This window comes from Gadus chalcogrammus, chromosome 17, assembly GCF_026213295.1.
Source record: "Gadus chalcogrammus isolate NIFS_2021 chromosome 17, NIFS_Gcha_1.0, whole genome shotgun sequence".
NCBI classification, from domain to species: domain Eukaryota; kingdom Metazoa; phylum Chordata; class Actinopteri; order Gadiformes; family Gadidae; genus Gadus; species Gadus chalcogrammus.
In genome coordinates, this window is record NC_079428.1 from 3,504,492 (window position 1) to 3,531,365 (window position 26,874).

The 26,874-nt window shown below is 50.4% G+C and overlaps 2 protein-coding genes across 3 annotated transcripts in view; both read left to right on the plus strand.

The window, feature by feature from the left end:
- The first annotated feature begins 1,635 nt into the window (after positions 1-1,635).
- On the plus strand, positions 1,636-7,277 carry msantd1 (Myb/SANT-like DNA-binding domain containing 1). The gene is made up of 3 exons (XM_056575855.1): positions 1,636-2,068; positions 2,249-2,572; positions 3,571-7,277. The coding sequence occupies exons 1-3, from the start codon at positions 1,815-1,817 to the stop codon at positions 3,860-3,862; spliced, it is 870 nt and encodes a 289-aa protein (XP_056431830.1). The 5' UTR covers positions 1,636-1,814; the 3' UTR covers positions 3,863-7,277.
- A 1,673-nt stretch (positions 7,278-8,950) lies between these two features.
- The window catches only part of LOC130370056 (regulator of G-protein signaling 12-like), a 35,142-nt gene continuing 17,218 nt past the window's right edge, over positions 8,951-26,874 (plus strand). For both annotated transcript variants that reach the window (XM_056575697.1, XM_056575698.1), the window contains exons 1-3: positions 8,951-9,119; positions 9,666-11,588; positions 14,163-14,252. In XM_056575697.1, the coding sequence (XP_056431672.1) occupies positions 9,747-11,588; positions 14,163-14,252 (1,932 nt within the window). In that variant the 5' untranslated portion in view covers positions 8,951-9,119; positions 9,666-9,746. The remainder of the gene's footprint in view (positions 9,120-9,665; positions 11,589-14,162; positions 14,253-26,874) is intronic.

Sequence of the window (26,874 nt, forward strand, 5' to 3'; positions counted from 1 at the left end):
AAATAAGTGTGCATACATTCTGTTATCAATCTCCCAAATTAGATAGGCCAACCAGTGACAAACATAACATATGCAGGCTGTATTGAACTAACTGTTTAACCCATATTTTTTATGCATGAAGAAATGCCAACAAATGTACAAAGAAAATGACTTGCTGGGACTTTGCTCTCAGTAAGCCAATTACATTATGTTAAATAGCCGGCTTTTGAATGACTCCCTTAACTCTAGATTAGTCTGTCTACTCTCTTGGATTACAAACGTGGATTATGTCCAACTAAATGGAGGAAGGAAACAAAGGGAAAATAACATTACCAAGCCTGAAACATATAATGTCACAAATTGGAAGGTTTATGAATAAGACCTATTTATATATTTTATGACAATGGGGTCCATCTATAAACTGCAATTATATTAAATTTAAATAATCCTTCTAAAGGAAAGCAGATCTAACAGCAAAAATGTTAGAATCATAATTCCACTAAGAGGATTCCCTCAGGAATTTGACATCTAGAGGGCCATCTGTTACTCAGAGTCAACAAGACCACTCAGACGTAATACTGATGGTACACATTACAGAAGACCCCTTGGCCTGGCCCATGTCACATCAACTCTCAAATGATCATTTCATTCCCAATTACCAGAGCTACCAAATTGCGTAGGCCTATATGCAACAATACATCGGTCAATCGCCCGACTGTCAGTTAAGTTTAGGAGCAGATGGGCAATGATTTTGGCCAGATCAGATGAGCCTAATCGGGTTGCCGTCGTGTTAAGACTGACAGAGAGCAAAAAAGTGGCACTAATTATAATGAAGATAAAGTGAGATGAGTCAAAGATCTGTGTAGGCCTGCTACCGCGGTGGGAAGGGGGGGGGGGAGAGAGAGAGAGAGAGAGAGAGAGAGAGAGAGAGAGAGAGAGAGAGAGAGAGAGAGAGAGAGAGAGAGAGAGAGAGAGAGAGAGAGAGAGAGAGAGACGAGCGCATTATTTTAATATAATACTTATGTGAAATGCGCATTTTAACCATGCATTCTCGTTTCGCTGTGGATATGTGTGGACGGCTGATCTAGTCAGTGCATGTCTCTCTGCCTGTCTCTGCCTGTCTCTCCGCCTGACTTTCTGCCCGTCTCCTCTCTCCCCTCGTGTTAAACGCATGCTTGTTATTTTTTTAGTGCGTGCCAACTGAAAGTATTTCCTTAAACGCTAATGGTGCTGAGGCAAATCCTCTTACTCCCGGCCACAATAGACTTGTCTATTACTAAAAAGCTTTTAAAAAGCAACCGCGCATTGGCAGCCTGCCGTAGTCTAGTTGCCAAGGAAACACACTACCCCCTCCCCCTCCCCGCCAGTGTCCTCGCTCACCTCTCCCGCCCTTCCCTCGAGTGTTATATTTCAAAGCTGTCAGCAGCCTCTCGCGCTCTCTCACTGCAGCCTTTCAGCTAAAAGCTTTTTGTGGAGCCAGCGGAGTCCGCGCGAGAAAAAGCGCTGGTGGGAGTGGCCAGGGAGGGAAAAAGGGAGGGAAAACAGAGGGCCCCTTTCACCGTTGCCAGGGCAACTTGTGACGAACCCCCCCCCCCCCTCTACTAAAAGCTTTTAACCGGATCTCTCTCCTGCCTTAGGCCCCATTTTGAGGGCTCTTTCAGCTAAGCTGTGTGGGGGAAAGGAGACGGTTAGGTGGCGGTGACTGTGTGTTAATGCACAGGGCTGCTCACTGTTAAGTCTAGAGAGAGATCTCAGCAAGGCAAAAGGGCTTTTTACCCTCACACACTCTAAAGACTGTTCTGTGCAATAGGTTGGAAAACAGGCTGTTTTTAACAATGGCTTCAGAGGACAATTTCAGCTACCTTCTGCCCGGCCACAGTGAGAAGCACAGGCGGGCCCGCAACTGGACCGACGGCGAGATGAAGGCCTTGCTCTTCGTGTGGGAGGAGCATCACAACGAACTGAAGTTGAGCAAGAGGAACGCCAAGGTGTACGAGAAGATGTCCCAGAGGTTCCTGGAGCTGACCGGCGAACTGCGCCACAAGGAGGAGATCAAGATGAAGATCACCAACATGTCCTTCCAGTACAGGTAACCCGGGGGGTTTGGTTCGTTCAGATTGTGTGCTTAGGTTTAAACCCTGATAGGGTCCAGCATGAGGCCCTCTCAGTGCCTCTCCCTCCCTGTTCTGAAGGCCGTTCACTGAATTCCACCGTTCACCATAACATTGGTCGTGACCCCACCCTCCTCTTATCTCCTATCGCTCTCTAGGAGACTCAAATGCAACAGCGAGGAGGCCAGCGAGGCCCCGGATTGGCCCTACTTCAAGGCCATCGAGACCATCCTGTCCAAGCCGCCGGATAACGGACGGCTCAGCTCCTTCGAGTTCCACGCGGCAGCCGGGGGCGGGCCCTCCACCTCCTCCACCAAGTCCTCGGAGGGCCTGATTGGCCAGGGGCCCGCGACGCGCAGTGGGGCAGCCGGGGGCCTCATAGGCTTCCTGCCGGAGTACACCGGCTCCTCCGACGAGATGGAGATGAAACAGGAAGTGATCGACTCGCTGAGCTCGGACAGCGTCCAGTCACTGGACTCCAGGCGAGTTGGTGAAGGGAGTGTGCACGTATTGGCCCGTTTAGGTTTAGGCCGTGAGGTATAGCGCCCCCTGTGGTCAAAGCGGTACCACACTGTAGCAATGTCCATGCGACCCGCTTTTACTGGGCCTCCCCGATTTAAGGACACAGGTTGTGGATGTGTCAATCAGTTTAATGCAGAGTTATGACTACATGATACATAGAGAAGATGTTAGGGTTAGGTGAGCTTTCGTGTCAGCCATCTTCCGTGTGTGTGTGTGGTCGGGATGGTTGGTTCAACCTGTGTGTGCAGCCTCAAGCAGCCCCAGACTGCATTCCAAATCTCATTATTTTTTCTGCAGTTACCCTTACAAAGTACTTACGGTTGCACACAGTATGCATACAATTGGGACATACTACAGGTGATGTCACTCAGTGAGTTTGCACGCAGAGTCATTATCGGATAAAGAAAGGAATAAGACCTCAACCAGACTTTTAAAATGCATGTAAAGACCTTTACCAAATCTACTTCGGACCGAAATCGGTACATGAACGGACAAGCGAGATCGTATAAGAACACCGAGATAACTCGATCATAGTCCGGTTTCTACCTGCATGTAAACCCGCGTCGGTCTTCGCGTTCTAAGCATGTTAGAACAATTTTGCCTCTGTCATGTTGAATATGGGACAAACAAAACTCCAACCAAAAGGTCCAGTTCCAGCCAATCATTACTTTCTTGCATATCCACAACTCAAGCTAGGGTCGATATTTGGGGACAAACCAGTCAGACTAAACTTGTTTTGAAAGTATCCAACCAAAAAAAACCCAGACCTTCAGGTTTTTTCTCTTTTTCTTTGTCAGAGCATTTGATTTGTTGACTGCCGTCAGGGTGTCAACCATATTTTGACAAAAAAAAGAAACCCAAAAAACAAACGGCCTACCCTATGTTTAACCTTCACACACATTACTTTCAGGTAAAACAAGCGTATCCATTAAACTCAAAACCCCATGTCTCCCTGCAGCTCCCGTCCGGGGAAGAGAAAGCGTGCGGACAGGAAGCTGGTGTCCATGAAGAGGAAGAAGCTGCGTCTGATGAGGGCCATGCTCCAGGAGCAGCGTAGGATGAGTCGCTCCATGGAGGAGAGCAGTAGGGAGGTGCGCCGCGCTCTGCAGCAGCAGAACTTCCTCCAGATCCAGACGCTGCAGCTCCAGGAACGCATGATGAACCTGCTGGAGAAGCTGGTGCAGCCCACCCTCCCGGGCTCGGCCACACCGTGGGCCCAGGGCGGGGCCCAAGAACTGGGGAAGCCGTGAGACGCGAGACAGCCCTCCCCCCCCGGTGTGACGACGGAAGGTCCTGGAAGAGGTTTGACGGACGGACGTCGCAGGGTGTTCTCTTGTAGATATTTATAGATGCATGGGAATGATGAGCCGGTATGGAGAGGTGGGGCCTTTTGGAGGCAGTCCATTGATCATTTGTCCCCGTGTCATGCTGAAGATAGTCTTTGATTGAATGTACAGGCTGCTGACTAGCCAACTATATTTTTTTATTTTTGCGTTTGTGCCAGAATAGGGTGGGAAACCAAAACCATTATACCGTCCTTGAAATCTTCATGCAACTATTTCAGCTCATGATTTCAGTCAATATTGTATATAGACATGGATGGTTTCGTTCAAAACATTCTGTTTTTGTAGAGTAAAATAGTATTTTTATTTTTTTTAACACAATTGTTCTATATTGAAAAGTGTATGTTATATAAAGGAAGGTTATGGACACAGGGCTCTCAAGTCTCACGCATTCGGCGTTAAACACATGCCCACGCTCACACGCCACACTTCGTATTTCTCACGCAGAGAAATTACCAGGATAGCGCCCACCAATTTGGGCCGCTATTAAACAGTTGAACAGGTAGGAATCAAATGGGTTTCCCGTACGTAGGGTAACCAGACGTCCTCTTTTGCCCGGACATGCCCTATTTTTGAGGCACTTTTAAAAAAAATGTGTGGCGGAATTTCAAAATCGTCCGGGATTTTATTAACCTTTGTGTCGTGTTCGTTTCTCCCCCCTTACTTTGGTGCTCCCGGTCAAATTCGACCGGCCTGTTTTAACTGCACTTACAATAACAAAAAAAACAATGATCATTACTACATTTTATTGAACTCCCTTTAAATCTGTAAACAATGTCTCAGACTAGTGGTTTACATGAGTAACTGCAGTGAATAGACACAGAAATTGAAAGTTGTATTCCAAAATTAACATTTATTGTAAAAAAAAGACAGAAAAATCAAAACAGAGACCAAATTCACATAACATCAACATGGACACATCGTGTGTGTGTGTGTGTGTGTGTGTGTGTGTGTGTGTGTGTGTGTGTGTGTGTGTGTGTGTGTGTGTGTGTGTGTGTGTGTGTGTGTGTGTGTGTGTGTGTGTGTGTGTACTGTTCTCCCTGCATGTTAGGTATCTCTCTACGTTTTCGCAGTTTAACAGCAAGCCAAACTCAGATATAGCAAACACAGTCCGGTTCTCATCATGTAAATATTCCTACATTCATTAAATCATTTAAGTGCATTGAAGTTTGAACATGAATACTATTCTGAGGGCAGAACATGAATACTATTCTGAGGGCAGAACACTCCCCCTGATTGGTGCGTCGGGTCACCACTGGTCTAAATACGTCCAGCCCCACGTAGCTGAAGGCTGGAGAGGTGTCGAGCCGCTCTGGAGGGAGGTCAGCCATCTTTTGCACTCCCAGTTTCCCTCTAAGCTTACGGCACGTCACACAGTGATGGAGGATAGAGCTGACCAGCCTTTTGCTAGCGACAATCCACAGTCCAGCCGCTCTGATGGTCCCCTCTGTGAACTGTCGCCCCGTGTGCTTCACTTGTATATGATGGTGTTCCACAAGCAGTTTAGTGACATGGCTATTTTTGGAGGGAATAATGGGAGGTTTTACCTCTGATTCCAGGGAGGAATATCTGAGACGCCCTCCTACCCTCAGCAGGCCGTCACTGATGTAGGGGTAAAGGGTCGGGAGCAGACTTGAATTGGGAATTTCTCTCTTTGCTTGAAGAGCAGCACGTTCGCCTGGAAAACGAGTCTCTTTGAACAGTCTCTACTATGAGTCTCCTCGCTGCTGCGAGTTCTTCAGGAGTGTGAGGCCTGCTACACTGATGCCATGCTTTAAATGCGTGCTGGTTTTCTAACAGCTTTCCCACGAAGGAGGAGAACTGCTGCCTCATCTCAGCGTTTCTGCTCCGAGTGCGCCGTAGAGAGCTGAGACGGGACAGCGCTTGCTCTCTGTTGCTTGGGAGCAGAGGACGAGGTGACTTGAATGGTAGGGGAGCTACCCAGTTGTTCTTTTCATCTTGCTCAATTTCTTTCTCCAGAGTTTTCAAAAAGAGTTCATCTTCAAAGGACATGGCGCACTTGTTGTCACTGTACGTTCGCTGGAAAACAGTCAGCCCGAGCTGTTCCTCAGCTGGCACAGGCTTCAGTGTGTGTGTGGGGTGGCCATACCTGGCCTCCCCACCGTAGCACAGTTTTTCCTTCACGCTGATGCTGTTGTCGCATGGAGTGAGGAGTGACGGACGTCCATTCTGTAGCACCTGTGTTCTGAAGACGCTCAGGGTTGGTTTGTGGGCGTTGTCAAGGCACACTTCAGCTATAATCACCCAGCCCAAGTCTAGACGTTGAGCAAAGGGTGCATTTTGATGTCCATTTATTTGATCTCTCACCTTATGCACGTGTACCATGTCTAACATGATACGGGACCACATGTGTGTGGACCACATGTGTGTGGACCACATGTGTGCGTGTGTTGAAACACAGGTGTTATGTTCCCTGCCTCCCGGAGTGGCATTTTGCAATCAGGTCGCAGTGTGCCTTGCAAACGTATGCATCACATTTGAAGCATGTAAGACTTGTCTCATTGTCTCTAGGGGCACAGAGCTCGCATCTCTTCCGTTTCTGCCCCTGTTTTGGGGGGAGAGCGGCCAGGGCAGTGGCTGGGGCTTGCAGACTCCTCACCAGACTGCCATGGGCTGGTGTGCTGGGAAGGTGCTGGCGACGTTGAATTAGAGGAGTCACTAAAGCTTTCCCAAGCTCTGCCAGGAAGAGTCTCCTCTTGAAACATTTCCCCTGATTCCAGGCTGGGTCGATCGCTGTCCACACCACGTATGCATTACATGCAGACCCATCAAGGATGTTGTGGAACACTGCCACAGGCCAACGAGCTGTCATTCACTTGCAGGTGTATGTACCAGTAAGCTGCAATGAAAGAAACAATGGCTAGATTTCAAACAATATTGAATCTGTCTTATAAAAAATGTTTTACATGAATACAAGTAAATCAAATGAATGACAGATGAAAATATACATTACCTTATCAAGGCAGTCAACGCCTCCTTTGTTTCTGTTGTAGTCCAGGAGGATCTGGGGTTTCCTGTGCTCTGCTTCGCTGACAGCGTCGTCTTTGTGTAGAGTGCTCATCAGGATGAGATTCTTATTTTTCTTGGGCAAATATGACACAAGACTGTGTAAGTGAAAGCAAATTTGGATGAGAGTGCATTTCTCCCTCTAGTCGAAACCAGTGCAGGGGGAAGTTGAGGCTTGTTCTTCCTCACTGTCCCCACCATGGTGAGCTTTCTTTTCAGGCGCTCCTGACCAAGCCCATGTGATGTGAAAAAGTTATCACATGTGATGTTATGTCCCTTGAGACCGGCTGTCATGTCCAACACAACATGCATGTATATGTATATGTATGTATATGTTCAAATGCCTAGTGTGGAGGATATCATAAGCCCTCGAGACAAATAAATGTAAAACACAATATTTATGATTGATTGAAATGGAAATCGGTCCGATTTGACCCGAACACGACAGGAAGGTTAAAGCCTCACACATGTTCACATTCACATTGAATTTGCGTTGCGTTTCTCTGGGTCGTTCACAAACTAGTTAGGCTACGCCCTCCCCTACTCAGTTCTGTTCGCTTTGCATTGGTGGAAGTGGTTAAGTAGAGCCTTCAGATTGGACGGTTTGACTTACTTAGTTACCGTCATGTTTTGTATTTATTTTTTTACCATTATGGTTTTATAGGGACACACATTAACAAATTGCTCGTACAGGGGATTGATAAAGTTCTATCTATTGAACAGAAAGAAACACTTACTTTACACACTATACCACACCACTTTGGCCTACTGAATGCCACAGATATATTTTAAGCATTGGACCGAATGCCTCATAAATATATAATTATGTTTTTGCACGTTTGCAACGTTTAAAAGTTCAGGAGAAAGTATATGCCTCTACTGGTGTTGCTTAAGCCAATAGCCTTTTGAGACAGTGTTGTTTCTGAATATATTAGTGTTAAGGGCCAATAATGCTTACTATCATACATTAGTCACCATGTCTGTGGACACATTTGTATGCAGTCAAATGTTAATATATGTGCCTCCCCCCAAAAAATCTCACTCTGAACTCAGTTCAAAACTTGAAAGCCCTGTGGTCGACATAGAGGTGACTCTGGCAAAAGCTACATGTTTATTTTATCAACAGAGATCTTGCTATAACATTTAAATATCCACCCATAACCTACTTGTTCATTCATTGTATTGTTCATTCACTGCATTTCTGAGAGGATTTATTAGCATGAACATGATATGCCATGCCGAATATTACTATATGCTCCGTTTTATGCGATGTTAAGCCAATAAATCATTGAGTCACCACTGTCTACTGTCCTTCTATCTTATGACCGATTATGAAGTGAATCTGTGGCTGGTGTTAACACAATAGGATCTTTGAAGGTGTGTTACGGGTTCTGTAACGCAGTGCCTAGAGCCGTTACTACCCTTTGACCAGGTGCATTGTTAACGAGTGGAACAAAGTCATGTCAGTGCATTTCATTCAACAAAGCCAATGATAGAATATATAGTTGTTAGAATAAAGTCAGGTAGTTATCCGATGTACCTCTGCACTGCCAAATACAACTGTATTGGAAAAGGAAGGATTCTTTTTTTTTTCTAACCCTAATGAATACACTTGTGTAAAATGTAACTTCCTTATGTTTTGTTGTGTATTATTTGTAGTACTACACTTTGCAACAAAACAATGTAACCACACGATTAACATATTCAATTAACTTAGTCACAATTCCTAATGTTTACCCAGGCCATAGTGTGCGTTCCCAGGCCATTGTATTCGTAATCCGCATAACACCACGTTTCAAACTGTCAGTCCCCGATAACTCACAGCCAATGGGATCATTTCAAACATTTGAATATTGAGCAGGACAAACGCCCCGATTGGCTCAAGGACGTGTCACGTGGCCCGTAGACGTTACGGTGTCATGGTTACTATGAAAGACGCTTTGTAATCCCAGCAGTCAATGGAGGGGGTGTCGCTCGGTCCATATGCACTTCCACACCGAGGGGGGATACTTGGTGAAAAAAAAGGGAATCTTTGAAGTTTTGATGCAAACAAATGTACACGTGTAGGTTCCCGTCGTTGTAAGGGCACTCGGATACCTCTTGGAAAGTTGGACCAAACTCCAGAGGAGCTGAATAGGTAATTTTACTCCGCAATGTGACTCTTGTGAAGCAGCCGCTATGCTGTGATTTTGTGGTTTGATTTTTACCAACTTTAAACTTGTGTGAACCTCCTGCTCGGTGACCCGGTTAAAGTCCGAGGCCACCGCTTCACACAACGCGTGCCTGAAGTCAAAACAATATTTCAAAATGAGTTAAATAAAGAAATCAGTGCACTAAAGTGGGTGGTGTTTACGTCATTCTGAACAGGCGGAGGAAGGGGGGTTTGGGGGTCTGTGATTGAACTGTTCTTGAGGAGGCGAGTCCAGCTGGCAGTGTTGTGGGGGACGGGTTGTGTGGGTGGAGGGGGGGGGATTCGATTAAATGCAATCTGTCTGTTTTAGAATTACCTTGTCACTCCTTGGTCAAAAAATAAAACGATGCCTGGGCAAAGAAAATTTGCCAAACATTGGAATTTATTGTCTTATTTTGGTTAAAATAAGAAAAAGCATGATAAAAAGTATTCTCAATGATGAGTCGTTGTTTAAATCGAAATCAAACCCTGTGTCTCTTTGTGTACACTCAGGATGACAACAGCACCTCAGTGTTGGCACTCAAACCAAACAAACACAAGTGTCGCGGTTCCCACGGGAAACGCACAACACTGATGAGGATCATGGGGCAGCCTGAAGGCGTGCGCCGGCGTCTCGACCTCGAACTTAATCCCCCCCCGGGGGACGTCAGACACTTGGAGGTCGTACGCGGTCGCGCCGGCTACGGCTTCACGGTGACGGGCCAGGGCCCCTGCCTGCTCAGTGCCATCCTGGAGGGTGGCCCCGGCGCGCAGGTGGGCCTGAAGCAAGGAGACCGCCTCATGGCCGTCAACGGCGCCGACGTTTCCCACCTCCCCCACGAGACCGTGGTTCAGTTGATTGGCACCTGCTGCAACGGCCCCCTGCGATTGGCCGTGCTGGCGGAAGGGCGGAGCCCGGGGACGCCCGCCATCGACGAGGACGAATGCGATGGAAAGGATCTGTACCGAAAGGCCGGTGTGTTCCGCGCCCTTTCGGATGACCCGGCCCCTCCGTCGGTGTGTAGCCCGGGCGAGACCAAGCCGCGGCCGGTGTCGGAGCCCGACTTGTCGCGCTGGGCCCAGCGGTTGGACTCCCTGGTGGAGCGGCCCCAGGAGGAGGGCACGGAGGACGGGGACTCGGTCTGCAGCGACCCCGAGGAGGCCGGCGCGGACTGGAGCCTCCTGAACATGACCATGGTGGTGGGCTACCTGAGCTCCACGGAGCTCCTCCTGAGCCACGTGGAGTCGGAGGAGTCCTGCCTGGAGGCCATCCGCCAGTGCATCCGCCAGCTGGGCACGGAGCAGGACACCCACACGCTGGTGCTGATGAAGGTCATGTTCGACTGCGTGCGGCTCTGCGACGACGCCGGGGCGGTGCTGGCGGCGTTCCCCGCCGAGAACCTGCTGCTGGGCGCCGTCTGCGCCGAGGACGGCCGCTTCTTCTGCCTGGTCACCACGGCGCACGTCTCCGACGTCCGGCCCCCCCAGGAGGGCCCCCTCCGGGCGTCCTGCCACGTCTTCTTCGTCGACCCGGAGCTGGGCTGCCACCGGGACCACATGGCGATCGCCGGGCGCTTCGGGTTCCGCTGCACCCCGGATCCCGACGCGGCGGGCTGCCTGGAGTTCCCCCCGGCCCCCCAGGAGGTGCTCCACTTTGTGTCGGTGCTGTACGGCGACATGGGGGAGGCGGTGGAGCGGATCCGGGTCCGGCTGGACGCGGAGGCCCTGCCGCCGGCCGCGGAGGACGAGGACGAGGACGTGGACGAGGAGGGCCGGGGCACGGGCAAGGGGGGCAGCGCCAGCAGCACCGGAGACAGCGGCATCGGGAACGCCTCGCCCCCCGAGGAGCGGACGGAGCGGGACTTCCCCCCATTGGCCGAGGCGCCGGGTGGGAGCCACGCGGGGGTCCACCTCCCCAGCTGTCCCTGGGATTACCCGGCGGATGAAGAGCTCGCCCCGCGGGGCCGGGCCCAGACCACCCCCAGCCTCCACTGTAATCCCGACAGCCAGCTGGACGAGGGCTTCCCCCTCACCGAGTCCCTGCCCGGGCCGGACGCCCTGAGCGGCTTCTACGGAGGCCCGCCCCCCAGGCTCGAGTTCCAGTTCAAGCCCCCGCCGCCTCCCCTGCCTCCGGGGAAGAAACAGAACTTTCTCCGGGGACCGCTCAGGAACAGCCAGAGGTGGTTCTCCAGGCAGAAGGGGCCCAAAGGACACGGCGGGGCCCCGGAGCCCAAAACAACGGTGGCGGCTAACGTCTGGCCCTCCAGCGTTAGCCTTGCCGGCATTAACGCCAACTTCCTGCCCCCGCCCATGAGCCACATCAATACGGACGGCTATGGTCTGGGAAACCCCGGCGCGATGCTGCCTCCCAAAGAAGACTGGACCAAAAGGTTCCTGGAACAGAGCACGAGACACGCGAAGGAAGGCCACAACAAAGTAAGAAAACAGAGTATGGAAGATCCATACGGAGACCAATATTTTCTATGTATTTCTTCTTAAAGGTGGAGTGTGTAGGATGTGATGGCATCTAACGATGAGGTTGCAGATTGCATCCGACTCATTCCCCCCCCCCCTGACAAAATAAAATTACAAAACAAAATCTGCTCTGAGACGATGCAGCAGATAAACTCCATTACCCACAATTCCTTTACAGCAGCGTCGTCAGACAGGCGGGCGACCTCATAACACCGTTTTTAGAATGTTAAGGAAGAAAAAAAGAAAATCAAAGTGTTATTTCAGTCAATATCAAGAGTCCAGAGAAAGTTCTGGAAACACAGACTCCTGAGGCCTGTACTGGCTGTTAGGCTGCCAATAGGGGATCCAGAATTATGTCGTGGTCTACAAGGGCATCGAGTAGCCAAGTGTCAAGTGATCGGGTTGAGAGATCTATAAATTTGATTAATTTGTCTGTAAAACCATAGGTTATGGTTCACAAGTAAGATACGGATTATGACTACGAATTAAAAACAGGTTCTCTCTAGATCTGTTTGTCCATAATCGGCTATTGTAGAAACATGGTTGGCCCTGTAGAAGAGGACTCTCCCTAGGATTATACACAAATGAAAACATACCGTTGTATATTATATTCCATTTCTGCCCTTTCCACTTGATGCCACTGAATTCAACATACTGCACCTTTAAATCATATCCCTCGACTGACGCATACATTTCATGCCTCGGATTAAAAGTCATTTTTATCGATATAAATTAGATTAGGGGTTTAAATTTTACGAAGCGCATTTTAAAATAACCACGTGTCGTTAAATAACGTTACCAATGCATTTTGCTGGATATTATATGCTGACCGTTTAATAGCATTGTGTTACAACTCACTGTGCGTAGTGAGTCTATAAAATGAGCTTCTGTGTTACCACATGTGTTAAAGTTTTGTTAAACATTCACACCAGTCCAGGAAGTATAAAATGCTCCCTGTGAGTTCCCAGACACCGGCCCGGGTGTCATGGCTGTTTCCTGCTGGCAGGGAATGTGAAATACAATAGCATCGTTTCAACGGTCACTTTCGGATACGTGGGTGTGAACCATGGGGCGTGAACCGAGCGCTAGACGGCACCTGTTGTCTGTCAATGATGTCATTGTCATGAAAAAAGGGCAGAGTCTAGTGTAGTTCTTCTCGTTGTCCACAAGAGGTCCCTGTTTTACTATACTTTGCTCCTTCTGGAGCTACGAGAATGAACAAAATCGCTGTCAAGCTGTATTGGTCTGATTCAATTTATATTCAAAATAGTTTTAGTCCAAATCTTGGCAGTTGGCACAACACTTCACCTTCAACTGGTCAATGCTAATTGAAGAACACCAAATCCTTAAGTGCTAGACAAAGACATTCACTTTAGAAGTATGTTCACCAAAAAAATACCATCCACTCTCATTCAATTTGCATATGTGTTATTCAATTCCAAGTAACCGATGTCCTTCAAAACCCCTCTCAATCTGGCTACCAAAACACAAAAAGCAGTGTCCTAGACTATCCACCGTGGCGGGTAATAGTGTGTGTGCATGAATTCCCCTGCGTCAGATTAGAAAGAAGACAATCTCGCGCAGGAAGCCAGGAAAATTACAGGGTAGTGCCCATGTCATACGCCGTAATTGCCCGCAATTCTTCCTCGTCTCTGCTCCCAGCGTTGGGTTCAGCTATTCTCGACGCACGACGCAGAGCAATTCAATAGGGGGCGAGGGCCAATGTAATGAACACTGAAGCGTGATCGGAGGAGGGATAGGAGGAGAAGGAACAGACAGACGTGTGAGGATCCTTCTGTGGTTTTCGTTCCATTCATATATAATGACTCTCCGGCCCCCCTTGTTTCTCTCTCCTCTCGGCACTGGGCTGGCTGGCTGTGTCTAATTCCGGTGGGCTCATTTGGTGACATGTCTGACTTGAACCCCAGGGAGGCGGGGGGGGGCTGGCATGTCCCGGCTGTGTGACATAACCTCCCATTAGCCACAGGCCCTCGCTGCTTTTGCTTCTTCTCCATGCCCGGTCTGATCTTGGGATCTGAAACACATTGGGACACGGCTTGGCCAAATTGCCATTTTTATGTCAAATTATGACGTTTTAAAAGTTCCTGTTATTGCTACTGCTGTAAACTGATTCTTAATATCTGCCCGGTTGTTAAAATAGTTTTATGATTGCATATTACACAAAACTTTGCTAAGACAAGGCTGGAATACGGTCCGAAATATCATTGCTTCATAAGATTTACATTTACATTCAGGGCACTTGGCAGACGCTTTTATCTAAAGCGACTTACAATAAGTACATTTGTCAGGAGGAGGTGAAACAACGTACCACCGTCGGTACAGCGAGGATGTTATCATAGACCAAGTACAGGAAATTGCCTCATATCGTGATGTTATCATCCTACATTAACACGGGTGCAACTGGAATGAAGAGGTGATACTGAACGTGGGATCCTGCGCTCCCTGCTGGGAGCCGGTCCTTGTTGTATCCGGGGGTGTTGATGTGTGTGTCTCCTGCTCCCTCGCCGTGTTCAGGGCCCCAGGTCGTGGAGCAAGGGGGCCCGTTCGTCCGGGCGCCGCCCGGGACAACGGCTCAGCATGGCGCGCTCCCTGGACGACCTTGAGGTAGGCACACACTGTGTGTGTGTGTGTGTGTGTGTGTGTGTGTGTGTGTGTGTGTGTGTGTGTGTGTGTGTGTGTGTGTGTGTGTGTGTGTGTGTGTGTGTGTGTGTGTGTGTGTGTGTGTGTGTGTGTGTGTGTGCGCCTGCCTGTCCATCTCTGCTGTGTTTTTGTTTTCACATCCCTTTCAAAAGCTTTCAAAAATATTGAACGCTTCCGATACAGGCTCATTTATTTCCCTGCACGGATGAAAACGCTACGATGTGTTTTGTTTAGGGACCGCCTCCCCCCCCCCCCACGCACACTGCTTCCCTCAAGCACGTCGAACATTGTTTGGGTTTTTGTCTTTTTTTTTTTGGTTCTCTTTTATATTTACTTGATTAGCAGTCTGTGTGGATTCATGAATGAACGTCAAACCGCAATGCGATACATTCGTTGCTGAGTGACGGACATGATTCTCTGCCCCGTTCTCTTGGGCAAATCCACAGGAAACTTAGTCCTGTGCACTGGCAAGACGCCAACACCCCCTCCACCCCCCACCCCCTCCATTTTCTACTCATTCCCAGCCTTTTCATTTCCTTCGCCTTGAACTCGACTCCTGCGTTTTCTTCTTCTTCTTCTTCTCCTGCCTCTGCCGCGCCGGGGGCAGCCGGACCTGGTCCGACAAAGTGCTCTTTGTGGCCACCTCCACGGCCCCGGCCCCCCGGGTGTTTGTCCCCGCTAATGAGTGCTTCCACTGCCGCCGAATGGCCTGCCGACATATTCTCATGTCGGGGGGGTTGCCATGGGATTCTTCCAGGCACCCCTTTGATGATCGGCTCTCAGATTCTCTCTTTGTTTTCGGCTGTCGTTTGTTTTCCCTTCGCATCTCTCTCTGTCTCTGTTCATCTCTCCCACCGTCTCTGTCGCTCTCTCGGTCTCTCGGTCTTGGTCTCTTAATCTCAACCTCGCGTTCGCCCTCTCTCTCCCTCTCTCGCTCCATCAGTCACATGCACAGTACATGCGTGTTATTGACATTCAGATTCCGATTAATGCGACAAACACAACCGCCCACAACATGCATGTATCTTGCACATGCACACATGCCTGCACGCACACACGCACGCACACACACGCATGCACAAAGGATACAGCTATAAAACACAAGAACCATTAAGTACAGAGACGTGCATGAATCACCGCCGCAAACGGACACACCCACAGAACACACATTACACACTCGCCCGCCACAAGGCTCCGTGTTTAGAATGGACACACACACACACGCACGCACGCACGCACGCGCACGCACGCACACATATTTTCCAAGGGAGCATGTGGCCTCACTTCATGCTTTCACATTATTTATGCATTCATCGTTTCTATGTTTTCGGAATTGAATCCGGAAAATTATTATTTTAACATAATCGTATTCCGGAATGAACACTTAATCTTTTCCGTGCTCCTGCTATCTTTCATGTCAGCCTTAGGTTTCCCTCCGAGGGGCTTAGTCCATGTGTGAACATAAGATACGAGGAGCCTCTTTGTGTTGTGGTGGTGTGGGCATTTATTGAGCGTTAGTGGCCGGCTCACTTTAAGATACGGCCACTGGTCAGGTCGCCTCTCTCTCATGTAGAGAAGGTTGGAAAACACAAACATGTGGTTGTATCTAGGTTACCGTTGATCACGGAGTAGCGAAAAGTGGAAAAATCCAATGCCGGGGCACCACGTGATCCACCGCATGCAAGACATCATCGGGTTGAGTTTCTGCGAGACAGAACCGGTGGGAATGCAGTATTTTCTTTCCGTGGTGGTGGAAGTCTATCTGGTCCACATCCTCTCGAAGGCTGTTTCCTCCTCTGGTGTTCTTTGTTCTAAAATGCACCAATGCATAACTCCCACATAGAAACGTGTCTTGAATAAAATGTCTGGCACATCAAGTGTGATACAGCCGTGTTCTTGTGCTCGATGTGTTAGACCTGCAGAGTTCGGTCTGTTTGCGTAAAGTTGGTTGCACAGACACTTAGCCTAGATTCTCTCGCCGCGGCTCCGGTATTGATCGCAAATGCTTCATTGTTCTCACTCAGGGAAGTCGATTTGGATAAAAAGCACCCTGCTTGAGTGGGCCAATGTGAACGCGAGAGTGTGCGTATGAAATGGAAACTGCAGGCACGTTTCACTTTCCCTTCCCGTCGTCTGAGGTTCATCTCGGAAGCCGCGATAACAGTTAGCAAAATTAGCAACACGCAAAGCGCTGGCTTCCAACTGTCCGTCTGGCCCTCTCTCCGGTAAGCAGTCGGACGTTCTGGCGTGGAGGCCACTCCAGTTATACCGAGGTCATCTCACGTTTCTCAGAGACTCTCCTCATGACGTAGCCCCCCCCTCCCCGTCGCCGACAGTACGACCGTGTCCAAATCCAAGCAGGATTATTTACCCAGGCAAGAGCCGTGGCTGGTGGATGAACCGTAGCGTTCAGACAGCTGTGAACAGAGGGGGTTTAAGCACTGCCAAAGGCAATCCGATCCGCACCTTTCCCCCTCTCCTCCAGCGGCTCTCACTTCAAGGGCTCTGCTTCACCCCGGGGTTTGCACTCCGAGATCACAGAGCGCACTACTACTGAAAGCCCCCCCCCCCCCCCCCCCCCGCATCACCACCACCACCACCTCCTCCTCCTCCTCCTCCTCCTCCTCCTCCTCCTCCTCCTCCTCCTCCTCCTCCTCCTCCTCCTCCTCCTCCTCCTCCTCCTCCTCCTCCTCCTCCTCCTCCACCACCCCGACCATAGAGCAGGGAGCCAGATGATGACCTTGCCTTGACTAATAGCCAACCGGTATCCGTGTCTAATAGGGGTGAGATGGTGAGGAATTGCCCTTCTTCACGTCGAAATGTCATTGTTAATTGCGTGTCCCTGCCTTCCTTTGGCTGTGTTTTCTAAGTGGGTCGTAGCAAAGGGTCATGTTTGTGTTGTTTGTGTTCTCTGGCTCTCCCTGATACCACTGTGTTTCACGTGTTTGTTGGGATTTGTAGAGCCAATGCCCGCGACTGACCGTGGCAATTATGTTGCCTGACCGTCTCAAACTAATCCTTCCGTCACGAATCGATGGAGCCCTAGTTGTGGCTGACACACTCCGCCTCAGAGCTGGTCCGGTGGCGTGGGTGGGAGGGAGGTTATGTCGTGAAGAGGAACCAACAGAAAAACACCTCGCTGGATCGCGATGCGCTTTTGATCCGGTCAGCGGGAGCATCTGGTTCGCTCCAGGACAGCTGCGCGTGAGACACCGCTCCGGGTTCACGAGCATTGTCGCGTTCGGAAGCAGCAAACACCCACCGCCAGCCCTCTCTCCGTCTCCCCCACCCTCCCCTCCGGCGTCTCCCCCACCCTCCCCTCCGTCTCCCCCACCCTGCGTGGACGTGGGCCCCACTGGGTGTTACCTCGTTGTGTGTGTGTGTCTGGGTGCGTGTGTGTGTGTGTCCGTGTCCGTGCTCGCTCACACAATCGCACCGCGGCGCTGTGTATCTGCGGTTTGCCGTTGTGCGTCACTGGCTCTCGCGAGGAATCCAAGAAACAAACAAACAAACAAACCAACAAACAAACAAAGGAAGACGCCAAACAAACAAGGGGCAACAGGTTCACCTCCCGCTGTTCCCAGCTGTCAGTTGTGATCCTCGACAGACAGGTCTGGGAACAGATGTCCCTTCCCTGGGAGCAAACCCCCAGAATGTTTTGTTTGTCATCCCAAATAATGTCGCTTTCTTGAACAAAGCGTGGAAAACCCTTGATTGACGACTGACAGCGGCGCTGGTGGTCCGTCGTCAGATCCTCCCCCCCCACCCCCATCCTACCTCTTATGTCGTGTGGGCCGTTGCATGTGGGGGATGTTTAGCTCTCGGCCTGTCTTGCCCCCCCCCCCCCCCCCCCCCCCCACAAACTCTGTGACAAGCTTGTTCACCAGAGAGGGGATGCCCCCGATCCTTGCAGCTTCACAGGCTACCAATCAGAAGATCTGGTGTGTGTGTGTGTGTGTGTGTGTGTGTGTGTGTGTGTGTGTGTGTGTGTGTGTGTGTGTGTGTGTGTGTGTGTGTGTGTGTGTGTGTGTGTGTGTGTGTGTGTGTGTGTGTGTGTGTGTGTGTGTGTGTGTGCAAACGCATCAATAACTTCTTGCGAGGCCATTGGCAGGCTCTCGGGCTCCCTGTGTTTGTTGACATAGGTTGCGATTCTCTCTCTCTCTCTCTCTCTCTCTCTCTCTCTCTCTCTCTCTCTCTCTCTCTCTCTCTCTCTCTCTCTCTCTCTCTCTCTCTCTCTCTCTCTCTCTCTCTCTCTCTCTCTCTCTCTCTCTCTCTCTCTCTCTCTCTCTCTCTCTCTCTCTCTCTCTCTCTCTCTCTCTCTCTCTCGCTCGCCCAGGTGTGGCTATGTTAACTCTTCTGGTGTTGATTGCATGCTTGGGGCTAAGAGATCTTCCGTTGCTCTGTGGGCGTTGCAGAGAGAGAATGAGTGAGAGACGGAGGCAAGCAGCGAGAGAAAGAGGGGAAGAGAGAGAGAGAGACATTTAAGCATTGTGAGAGGGTTGCAGAGAGAGAGAGAGAGAGACATTTAAGCATTGTGAGAGTTGCAGAGAGAGAGAGAGAGACATTCAAGCAGGGAGAGAGAGCTAGAGAGATATTGGGGCAGAGAGAAGGAGAGCAAGATTGAAGTAGAGATAGAGCTTGACCAAACAGAGAGAGGGAGAGGGAGGGAGAAAGATTGGAGCAGAGAAAGAGAGAGAGAGAGGCAGGGCGAGAGTGAGATTGAAGCAGGGAGAGAGAGAGAGAGCGAGATCGGAGCAAAGAGAGAGAGAGGGAGGGAGGGCACAAGAGGAGGCGGCAGCAGAGGGAGCGTTTGAACTCCCATTAGCCGTTGGGATTTTCAGCTTTTCTGCACGTTTTCTCTCCTCCCTCAACTCGGTCTCTCACTCGCTCTCCTTGCTGCGAAACACGGACTCTTTACACTCACACACCATACACACACGCGCGTGCGCACACACACACACACACACACACACACACACACACACACACACACACACACACACACACACACACACACACACACACACACACACACACACACACACACACACCGTACACCGTACACGCACACCGTACACACACACGCACGCTCCGGAGCCCCAGCGGATGGACCCGTTTACTCTAGCCGGGCGCGTGCACCAGAGCTGAGGAAGAGCCCGAGGCGCGCGACACAGCACCCTACATGGAGCAAAGTTTGACCCTCCACTCTGTAAGTGTCTGCATGGAAAAATGGATGCTTGGTTTTTTGCTTTTTACACGGAGTGTCTCGCCTTGCACACAACCGGTGTTCTTTGCCCTCTTCTTTGGTCTTTGCGTGTGTGTGTGTGTCTCTCTTTCTTTGTATGTGTGTGTCTCTTTCTTTCTTTCTGTGTTTGTGTCTCTTTCTTTCTTTCTCTGTGTGTGTGTGTGTGTGTGTGTGTGTTCCTTCTCTCTCTGTCTCTCTCACTCTCTTAGGTCTTGCATGGTAGCTTGGTTCCAGTACAGTGGTTGGCTTGTGTTTGTGTGTGTGTGTGTGTGTGCTGTCGGAGGGATGTTTTCACCCAGGCCAGTTTCCTACTCCCATGTGCTGCACGCTTTTGACTCGCACTGAGCCGCTGTGCACCAGAGAGACACACGCGCGCTCACACACACACACACGTGTCTCGTTGAAACCTTGCCAACGGGATAGCACGTTGACGCTCTGTGATTGGTCCTCTGACTGAAGGTGGGGGGTGTAGAGGGGGGTGATCATCATCAAGCAATGCCCTCTGTCACGGGTGTGACGTGCAAACCATCAAAAAGGGGAAAATAAGTAAATGGGGGGAGGGCTATCTCGTCCGCCTGTGTGTGTGATGAAGATGTGGGAGCTGCGTTCACCGTTTTGTTGTTGTCGTCGTTGTCGGGTGAAAAAGGGTCCTTGCTGAACGACGGGGAGAGAGACGGAGAATTATTAGTTATTTTTAGACGCCCATGTTGCAGCCCTGGTTTGAGGTTGGACTTGGATGTGGGGACACGCAGTGGTGGTGGTGGTGGTGGGGGTGGTGCCCTGCCTCTCTCTCTCTCTGTCACTTTATCTCTCTCTCTCTCTCTCTCTCTCCTTGTGTGTGTCGCTCTCTGTATCTCAGTGTCTCTCTCTGTTTCTGTCCCTCTCTGTTTTTTCTGTCTTTCTCTCTCCCTCTCTGTCTCTGTCTCAATCTCGCTGTGTCTCTCTCTCTCTCTCTCTCTCTCTCTCTCTCTCTCTCCCTCTCTCCCTCTCTCCCTCTGTCTCTCTCTCCCTCTGTCTCTCCCTCTCTCTCTCTCTGTGTGTCTCTGTCTCTGTCATCCTCCCTCTGTCTCTCCCTCTCTCTCTCTCTGTGTGTCTGTGTCTCTCTCTCTCTCTCTGTGTGTCTGTGTCTCTCTCCCTCTCTGTCTCTCTCTCTCTCTGTGTGTCTGTGTCTCTCTCCCTTCTGGGCTCGACTCTGAGCCTCTGATTCATCGCCTGTCTCGTTCACTCCTGCCCTCTCTCTTTCTCTGAGCAGCGTCTTCGCTCCTGGGTGTCTCCGGGGCACCGCCATGTTTATCTTCCCTCGGTGGTCACCCTGTGTCCGTGCAGACACTCTGACACCCGGTCGTTTGTATGCAAATACAGCAGCGGCATCGAAGCATGGCCCCCACACGGCGATATCGCCCACTTGGAACTCTCTGATGGCAACGAGGGTGCTTCACATATCGGGCACCCGGTGGTTTGTTGGTCACTGAATTCTATTTCTGGTGTCGACACTGGGGCCTTAGAAGACGCTGGTATATACGGTGCGATCTGTGGGGTGCGGTGGGGGGAGATAACAATGATGTTGTTCCCCCAGAAGAGCATTGAGGGATGTACAAAGGAAGCGGCTTCATATTGAGGTTGTTTCCATTGTCATACTCCTCTAGATGTAATCTCTGACCCCGCTGGGGAAAAACATCCATTGAAAGTTTCATTGAAGAATGAAAATCGGACTTCCTCCACTTGTGATCCCTCTGAATGGAAAAGCAGTGCATGAACACAATGAGGTAGAAAAAAAAAGAATGGGAGGCCAGCCGATTGGCCAGCAGCTGCTCAGAATATGAACCCGCGATGAGCCAATCACCGTAAGAGCAGTTGTGGTAGTGGGAGTTTGCTACTGCTGAGTCTGCTGTTTTTAACCAAACTGCTCAGAGGAGGAAAAATACCCCATTTCCCGGTCCTGGGGAAACCACGGGCAACACACACACTGCTGCCATTCCCTTCTCTGCCCCCCCTCCCCCCTGGACCCCCCAGGGGCTTTGTTTAACAGGGGGGAGGGGGGAAGTGGGCGCAGCTTGTTGCTGTGTGTGATGATGTCACACAGACATTAAGATGACCTCATCCTTTTGACCCGATGGGCATCGGTTGGTTTGGGAACACAGTTGGCAGGATTGCTCCAAACTTTTATTTTCGATCTCTTTCTTCACCAATCGTAACCTGACACAGAAGAGGGATCTTAAAGCGGTTCAGACTCGCAGCTTGAGTATTAATAACCCCCTCTGGTGTCTCATGAAAACAAACGCGCTCCGGAGGGCTGTGTCAGAGGCGGCGGCGGCGCCGCAACAGGAGACAAGGAACGGCTGTGGTTATCCGACTGAACGCCGTTCGAGTCCCGACATGCCCCGACTACCCGCATCACACCTGAGAGAGGATGGGGGGTGGGAGAGTGTGTGAGTGTGTGAGTGTGTGAGTGTGTGTGTGTGTGTGTGTGTGTGAGCGGTAAGGTTGGGGTGGGGTTTGAAGGGAAGAGGGGGGGGGGGGGGAATTAAATAAGAAGTTCTCTCAACAGAAGGCGGAATCGGATATAGGCGTTTGTGCGCGCTGACTGAGTTGATGATGTGTCCCCCGTTCCCACGGTCCGAGGCCTTATCGCGGGGAGCCTTGAGGGATGATCACGCAGCCGCGTGTTCCCGTGTCTCGACAGGAGCGGCGCTTACTGTCAGACACACACCCCTCCTCTGCCCGGGGACCGCCCAACGTGGTACCCGCGCCGGGTTTTTATCATCACGCCACATGCGTCCAGCCGTGTCGTGTCGTGCGGGAGGCCTCGCGCGTCACAGGGTTTCTGAGGAAGCACTCGAGGAGGAGCCCGGGGGAGGAATCCATTTAAAGGTCATGAGGACCAGAGGACAGCGAGCTGGAAGGGTGGACAACATGGAGAACGTGTGAATCAAATCTTCGTCTTCGTCTTCTTCTACACCTTCTACGTCATCTACACCTTCTTCTTCTTCACCTTCTTCCTCTTATTCCTCTTCTTCCTCTTCGACCCCTTCGTCGTCTTTGTACCACCTCGATTTCTTCTTCTTTGTGGTTCCACCTCTTGTTTTGGTATCGTGATTAGAATCACAAGGCTCGTACATTCTGGTCCATAACTTCCTATGGGAAGTTATGGACCAGATGGGAGTTGAGTTTGTATGCAGGCAAATCTCTCTCTGTGTGTGTGTGTGTGTGTGTGTGTGTGTGTGTGTGTGTGTGTGTGTGTGTGTGTGTGTGTGTGTGTGTGTGTGTGTGTGTGTGTGTGTGTGTGTGTGTGTGTGTGTGTGTGTGTGTGTGTGTTTCCCCTCCACAAAAATGCCCTGCCCTTGCCCCCCTCCTCATGCCAAACTCTGAGACTCAACAGCATCCTGTCCTCTCTGTCCCTGGGGAGCGTCAACCCATTCTTACTCCCAGTCCTCTCAGGTTCCCATTATGACCAGCCAGTAGGACCCCCAACACACACACACACACACACACACACACACACACACACACACACACACACACACACACACACACTCTAACTACTTCTCTTTAGTTAAGGTCAGGACGCTGATAATTACTCAGGAAATCATCATCCGTTTCAAAGCTGCCTGCCTGCTCCACTGCACACACACACACACACACACACACACACACACACACACACACACACACACACACACACACACACACACACACACACACACACACACACACACACACACACACACACACACACACACACGTTAATTACGTCCCGCCATTAAAAAGCGATCCCACCTTGTTGACATTTTTGTGTGCATTCCAAAAAAAACGCTATTTGTACATTTGTGGGGGATGGATGGTGTGGAGTACGGGGTCCCAGGGCTAATTATAAGGGTCATGTTTCAGGTTGGAAAGTCTCCGCTTTATGGGAATCCACGAGAGAGAAACGGAGAGCTGAGGGTGTGGTGGCCTCTCATGTGGTGTACACACACACACACACACAAAGACCCCCCCCCCCCAGGCCTTACAGCTTCAAGGCCCTCCTAGTGATTAAAAGGTGTTTGTGTGTTGCCATGCTTATGCTGCAGGTTTTTGTGGTTTTTAAATCCCTGTTACTTTTTTGTCTTGTATAACCGAATTCACTGGATGTACCTCATAAGAGTTAGCTTTGAATAACATGTATGAGAAGTCAATTGTATATTTATAGATACGGGGATATAGTGTTCCCATTTTGGTGGCTTTGTATAGGTCGTAATCTTTGTCCTCCGCTTGGGTGTGGGCCAGTTTGACTGACAAGGTGATTCACACTGCACCCAACGGCGGTCGCTATCTTCTACCGCAATCCCACGCACACAACAATGCATTTCACGCAAAGGAAAATGGCCAGGAGGAATTGATAAGCCTTTCCTCCAGGCTCACCCCCGCTCGGCCAATGAAATACGTTCTTGGATGTGTACAGAGAACCGAGCGGGCTTCGGAGTCCGCTCTCCTGGGATCAGGGGACACAGTATAATGGATGACTGACTGGCAGCCGCTGGTGCTCAGATGTGTGTCTCTGTGTCGATCGGCTGTAGCTCGTGGTGTGTTTGAGCAGAGGGTAGATTCAGTGAGGAATAGAAAAATTGTCCGTTGAGCGAAAAAGCCTTGGGAGTCGAGGAAAAAAAAAATAAATAAACTTGAAGCAACGCACAAAAGGCTTGCTGAACTTAAGTAGATTTGATTTTTTTGTTTATATTTGTATTCTGAGTCTCGCGGATCACAACTCAAACTTAACCATTGAGTGTATCAAATTAAGTGTTTATGGGAAAAGCCAGATGGTTAGATCATGGTTTCTCAGACCGTGCAAAAAAGAAAAAGGGGGCACTGCAACGATGAAAGTAAATCACTCAGACGAAGGCCCTCGACCCCCCGCCGGCTTTGTTATCAGCGTCATTGACATCATATGTATATAGGCCCTGGTGGTAATGGGGCCTAATGGCCCTGGACTTAAGTGGGGCCATCTCCCTCTGAAGTGGTGGACCCAGCTAGCGTTGGAGAGGAAACGTCAGATTAGAGATGATCTGAGGGCCCCCGATGGTTACAAAACAAGCCGCGACTGTTTGCATTCCAGGCAGCATGGGGCCAACCGAGTACGCGTTGCTTCCCAGTCGGCGCTTCCCCTTAAACGCTGATCCCCCCCGCTTGATATCGGGAACCACATCTCGATTCAGACCATGCCGTTTTTTTTTTAGTTTTGAATCGTTGGCATCGGCCCCCATGGGTTTGGACAAAGTGGAATGACGACATGGTCCCCCCCCCCCCCAAGCTCCGGGTCACCCGCTCTTGGGCAAGGCAAATCTCAGGAGGGAGCGTCTGAGATTACATTGAGGTTGTTTACAATTCCTGGAGCTCCGCTCCATGTCTGGCGGGTTGAGTGTTGAGCGAGACCCCCTTTGGCGTGAGCGTGATGCTCGTCAACAGAACACACTCGTCACAGGTCCCGATGCGGGTCTCTCTCTCTCTCTCTCTCTCTCTCTCTCTCTCTCTCTCTCTCTCTCTCTCTCTCTCTCTCTCTCTCTCTCTCTCTCTCTCTCTCTCTCTCTCTCTCTCTCTCTCTCTCTCTCTCTCTCTCTCTCTCTCTCTCTCTCTCTCTCTCTCTCTCTCTCTCTCTCTCTCTCTCTCTCTCTCTCTCTCTCTCTGCTCGACCCTCCTCTCTTATCTGTCGCCGTTCCCTCTCAGTCCCTCCCCCCTGGGATACCAATCTCCTTGAAGGTGGTCTGAGTTCTGCTCTCCGTTGCCCTGTCCCCGGGGGAGAACGCTCGGAAAGCGCCAGCCAATGAGCTCGCGACGGCTCAGACTGGGCCAATCGTAGTTCTCTGTCAACACACAACACAAGAACACAGTCAAACAAGCCTTTGTTCTTGTGTGAGAACTTGGAATTGGAAACTGGAATTGAGGTTCCAAGCTCATAGGCCAGAGATGAATTTCTTTTTCTTTTGTTGTTCGGTCTTTGCGTCTCGTTTCTGGGTCAGAGGTCGCCGGCTCACCTGGCTTCGGCCACTGTCGTGAACTCTTCACCCCTGGGTCAAAGGTCGTCAGATTCCAACCCGTCACACAATGCTTCAGGGCCATGCCGTATCGCTTCTACAGCTGATGTAACACAGACATACCTGCATGAAGCGCTGCTGATAAGACCGGCATTTCCCCCCCTTTTTACGCATGTACCAAAAAAATAAAGAGAATCGTGAAGAATTCCGGTTTTAATAGATGAAATCCAAACCTCAATATGCGACCAGGCCTGTAAAATGCCACGTTCCAGCCAGGGCACGCGATGGTTTGGTCCAGAGAAGGACATTTGTGGCGAGGGAAACGATGTGGTTTGAAATGAAATGTGAAACACTCTGAGCTCTCTCCGTGGCAGACGGGGAGAGAGCCTTGAAACCGACCACCTACGGTTTCTGCGCCAACACTGAACAGTACAAGAACAATATCCACTGGTGCATGAGACCCACCAACGCACAAAGAGACTCGGCGAGAGATGCTCCTTCAGCTTCTTCTTCAGGTGTCTCTCCGTCGGGGAAGGGAGCCTATCGCCAGGAAGCGGCAGGGATAGCTCTATGGCCACCGTGGAAGGCCTCGGTCCTGGCTCACACACGTTTCTCTGGGCATGAGGAACCAGGAGCCCTGCGGAGTTCAAGTCCGGGACATATTTTTCCCCCCTTTTTTTTTTTTTTTTCCTCGTTCTTTGCACATTTTCTTCCCTTTCTTACTGGACGGAAAAGTCATATGGTTTCAATTTACAGTGACTGGGTCCTTGTCTTTCAAGCGTAGAAAAATACCCAGTCGGGAAACAAAGAAGAGTGGGGGGGTGTGCACTGTGGTTTGTAGATTATTACGGGGAGGGGAGGGGAGGGGGGGGGGGGGTTGATTGGTGTGGGTCACGTGGAAGAAGAGGGGACGGGGCGGAGGAGGCCGCTCATCGGACTCACCAGTGCCTGCATGTTTGCGGAGGCTGCGTGTATTGTGCGTCGTCATGGCAACAGTTACATAGGGAAGGAAATCTTTATTTTTTTAAATCTTTTTTTTTTACTTTATTTTTTATTTTTTTTATCTTAACTCCCCCTCTTCTCCTCCACCACGGTCCCGTTTTAATTTTCTTTTTCTTTTCCTTTCTTTTTGCGTTCTCTCGTCCGGTATACCTCATCGGACTCCCCCCTACTCCTCTGCCTCCCCCAACCTCCCTCCCTCCCTCCCTCCCTCCCTCTCCCGTGTGTAACTTGTACAGACATGGCGAAAAGAGTTTTGGGTGGGGAGTGTTCAGGTATGTGCGCACACACACATATTTACCCGTTTTCCCCCGCTGCCGCTGTCGCAGTCCGG

Excerpts from the sequence above, each read along its gene's own strand:
- msantd1 (XM_056575855.1), top strand. The coding sequence starts at position 1,815 with ATGGCTTCAGAGGACAATTTCAGCTACCTTCTGCCCGGCCACAGTGAG. Across the intron at positions 2,069-2,248 it reads AACATGTCCTTCCAGTACAG|GAGACTCAAATGCAACAGCG; the intron begins GTAACCCGGGGG and ends ATCGCTCTCTAG. Across the intron at positions 2,573-3,570 it reads GTCCAGTCACTGGACTCCAG|CTCCCGTCCGGGGAAGAGAA; the intron begins GCGAGTTGGTGA and ends GTCTCCCTGCAG.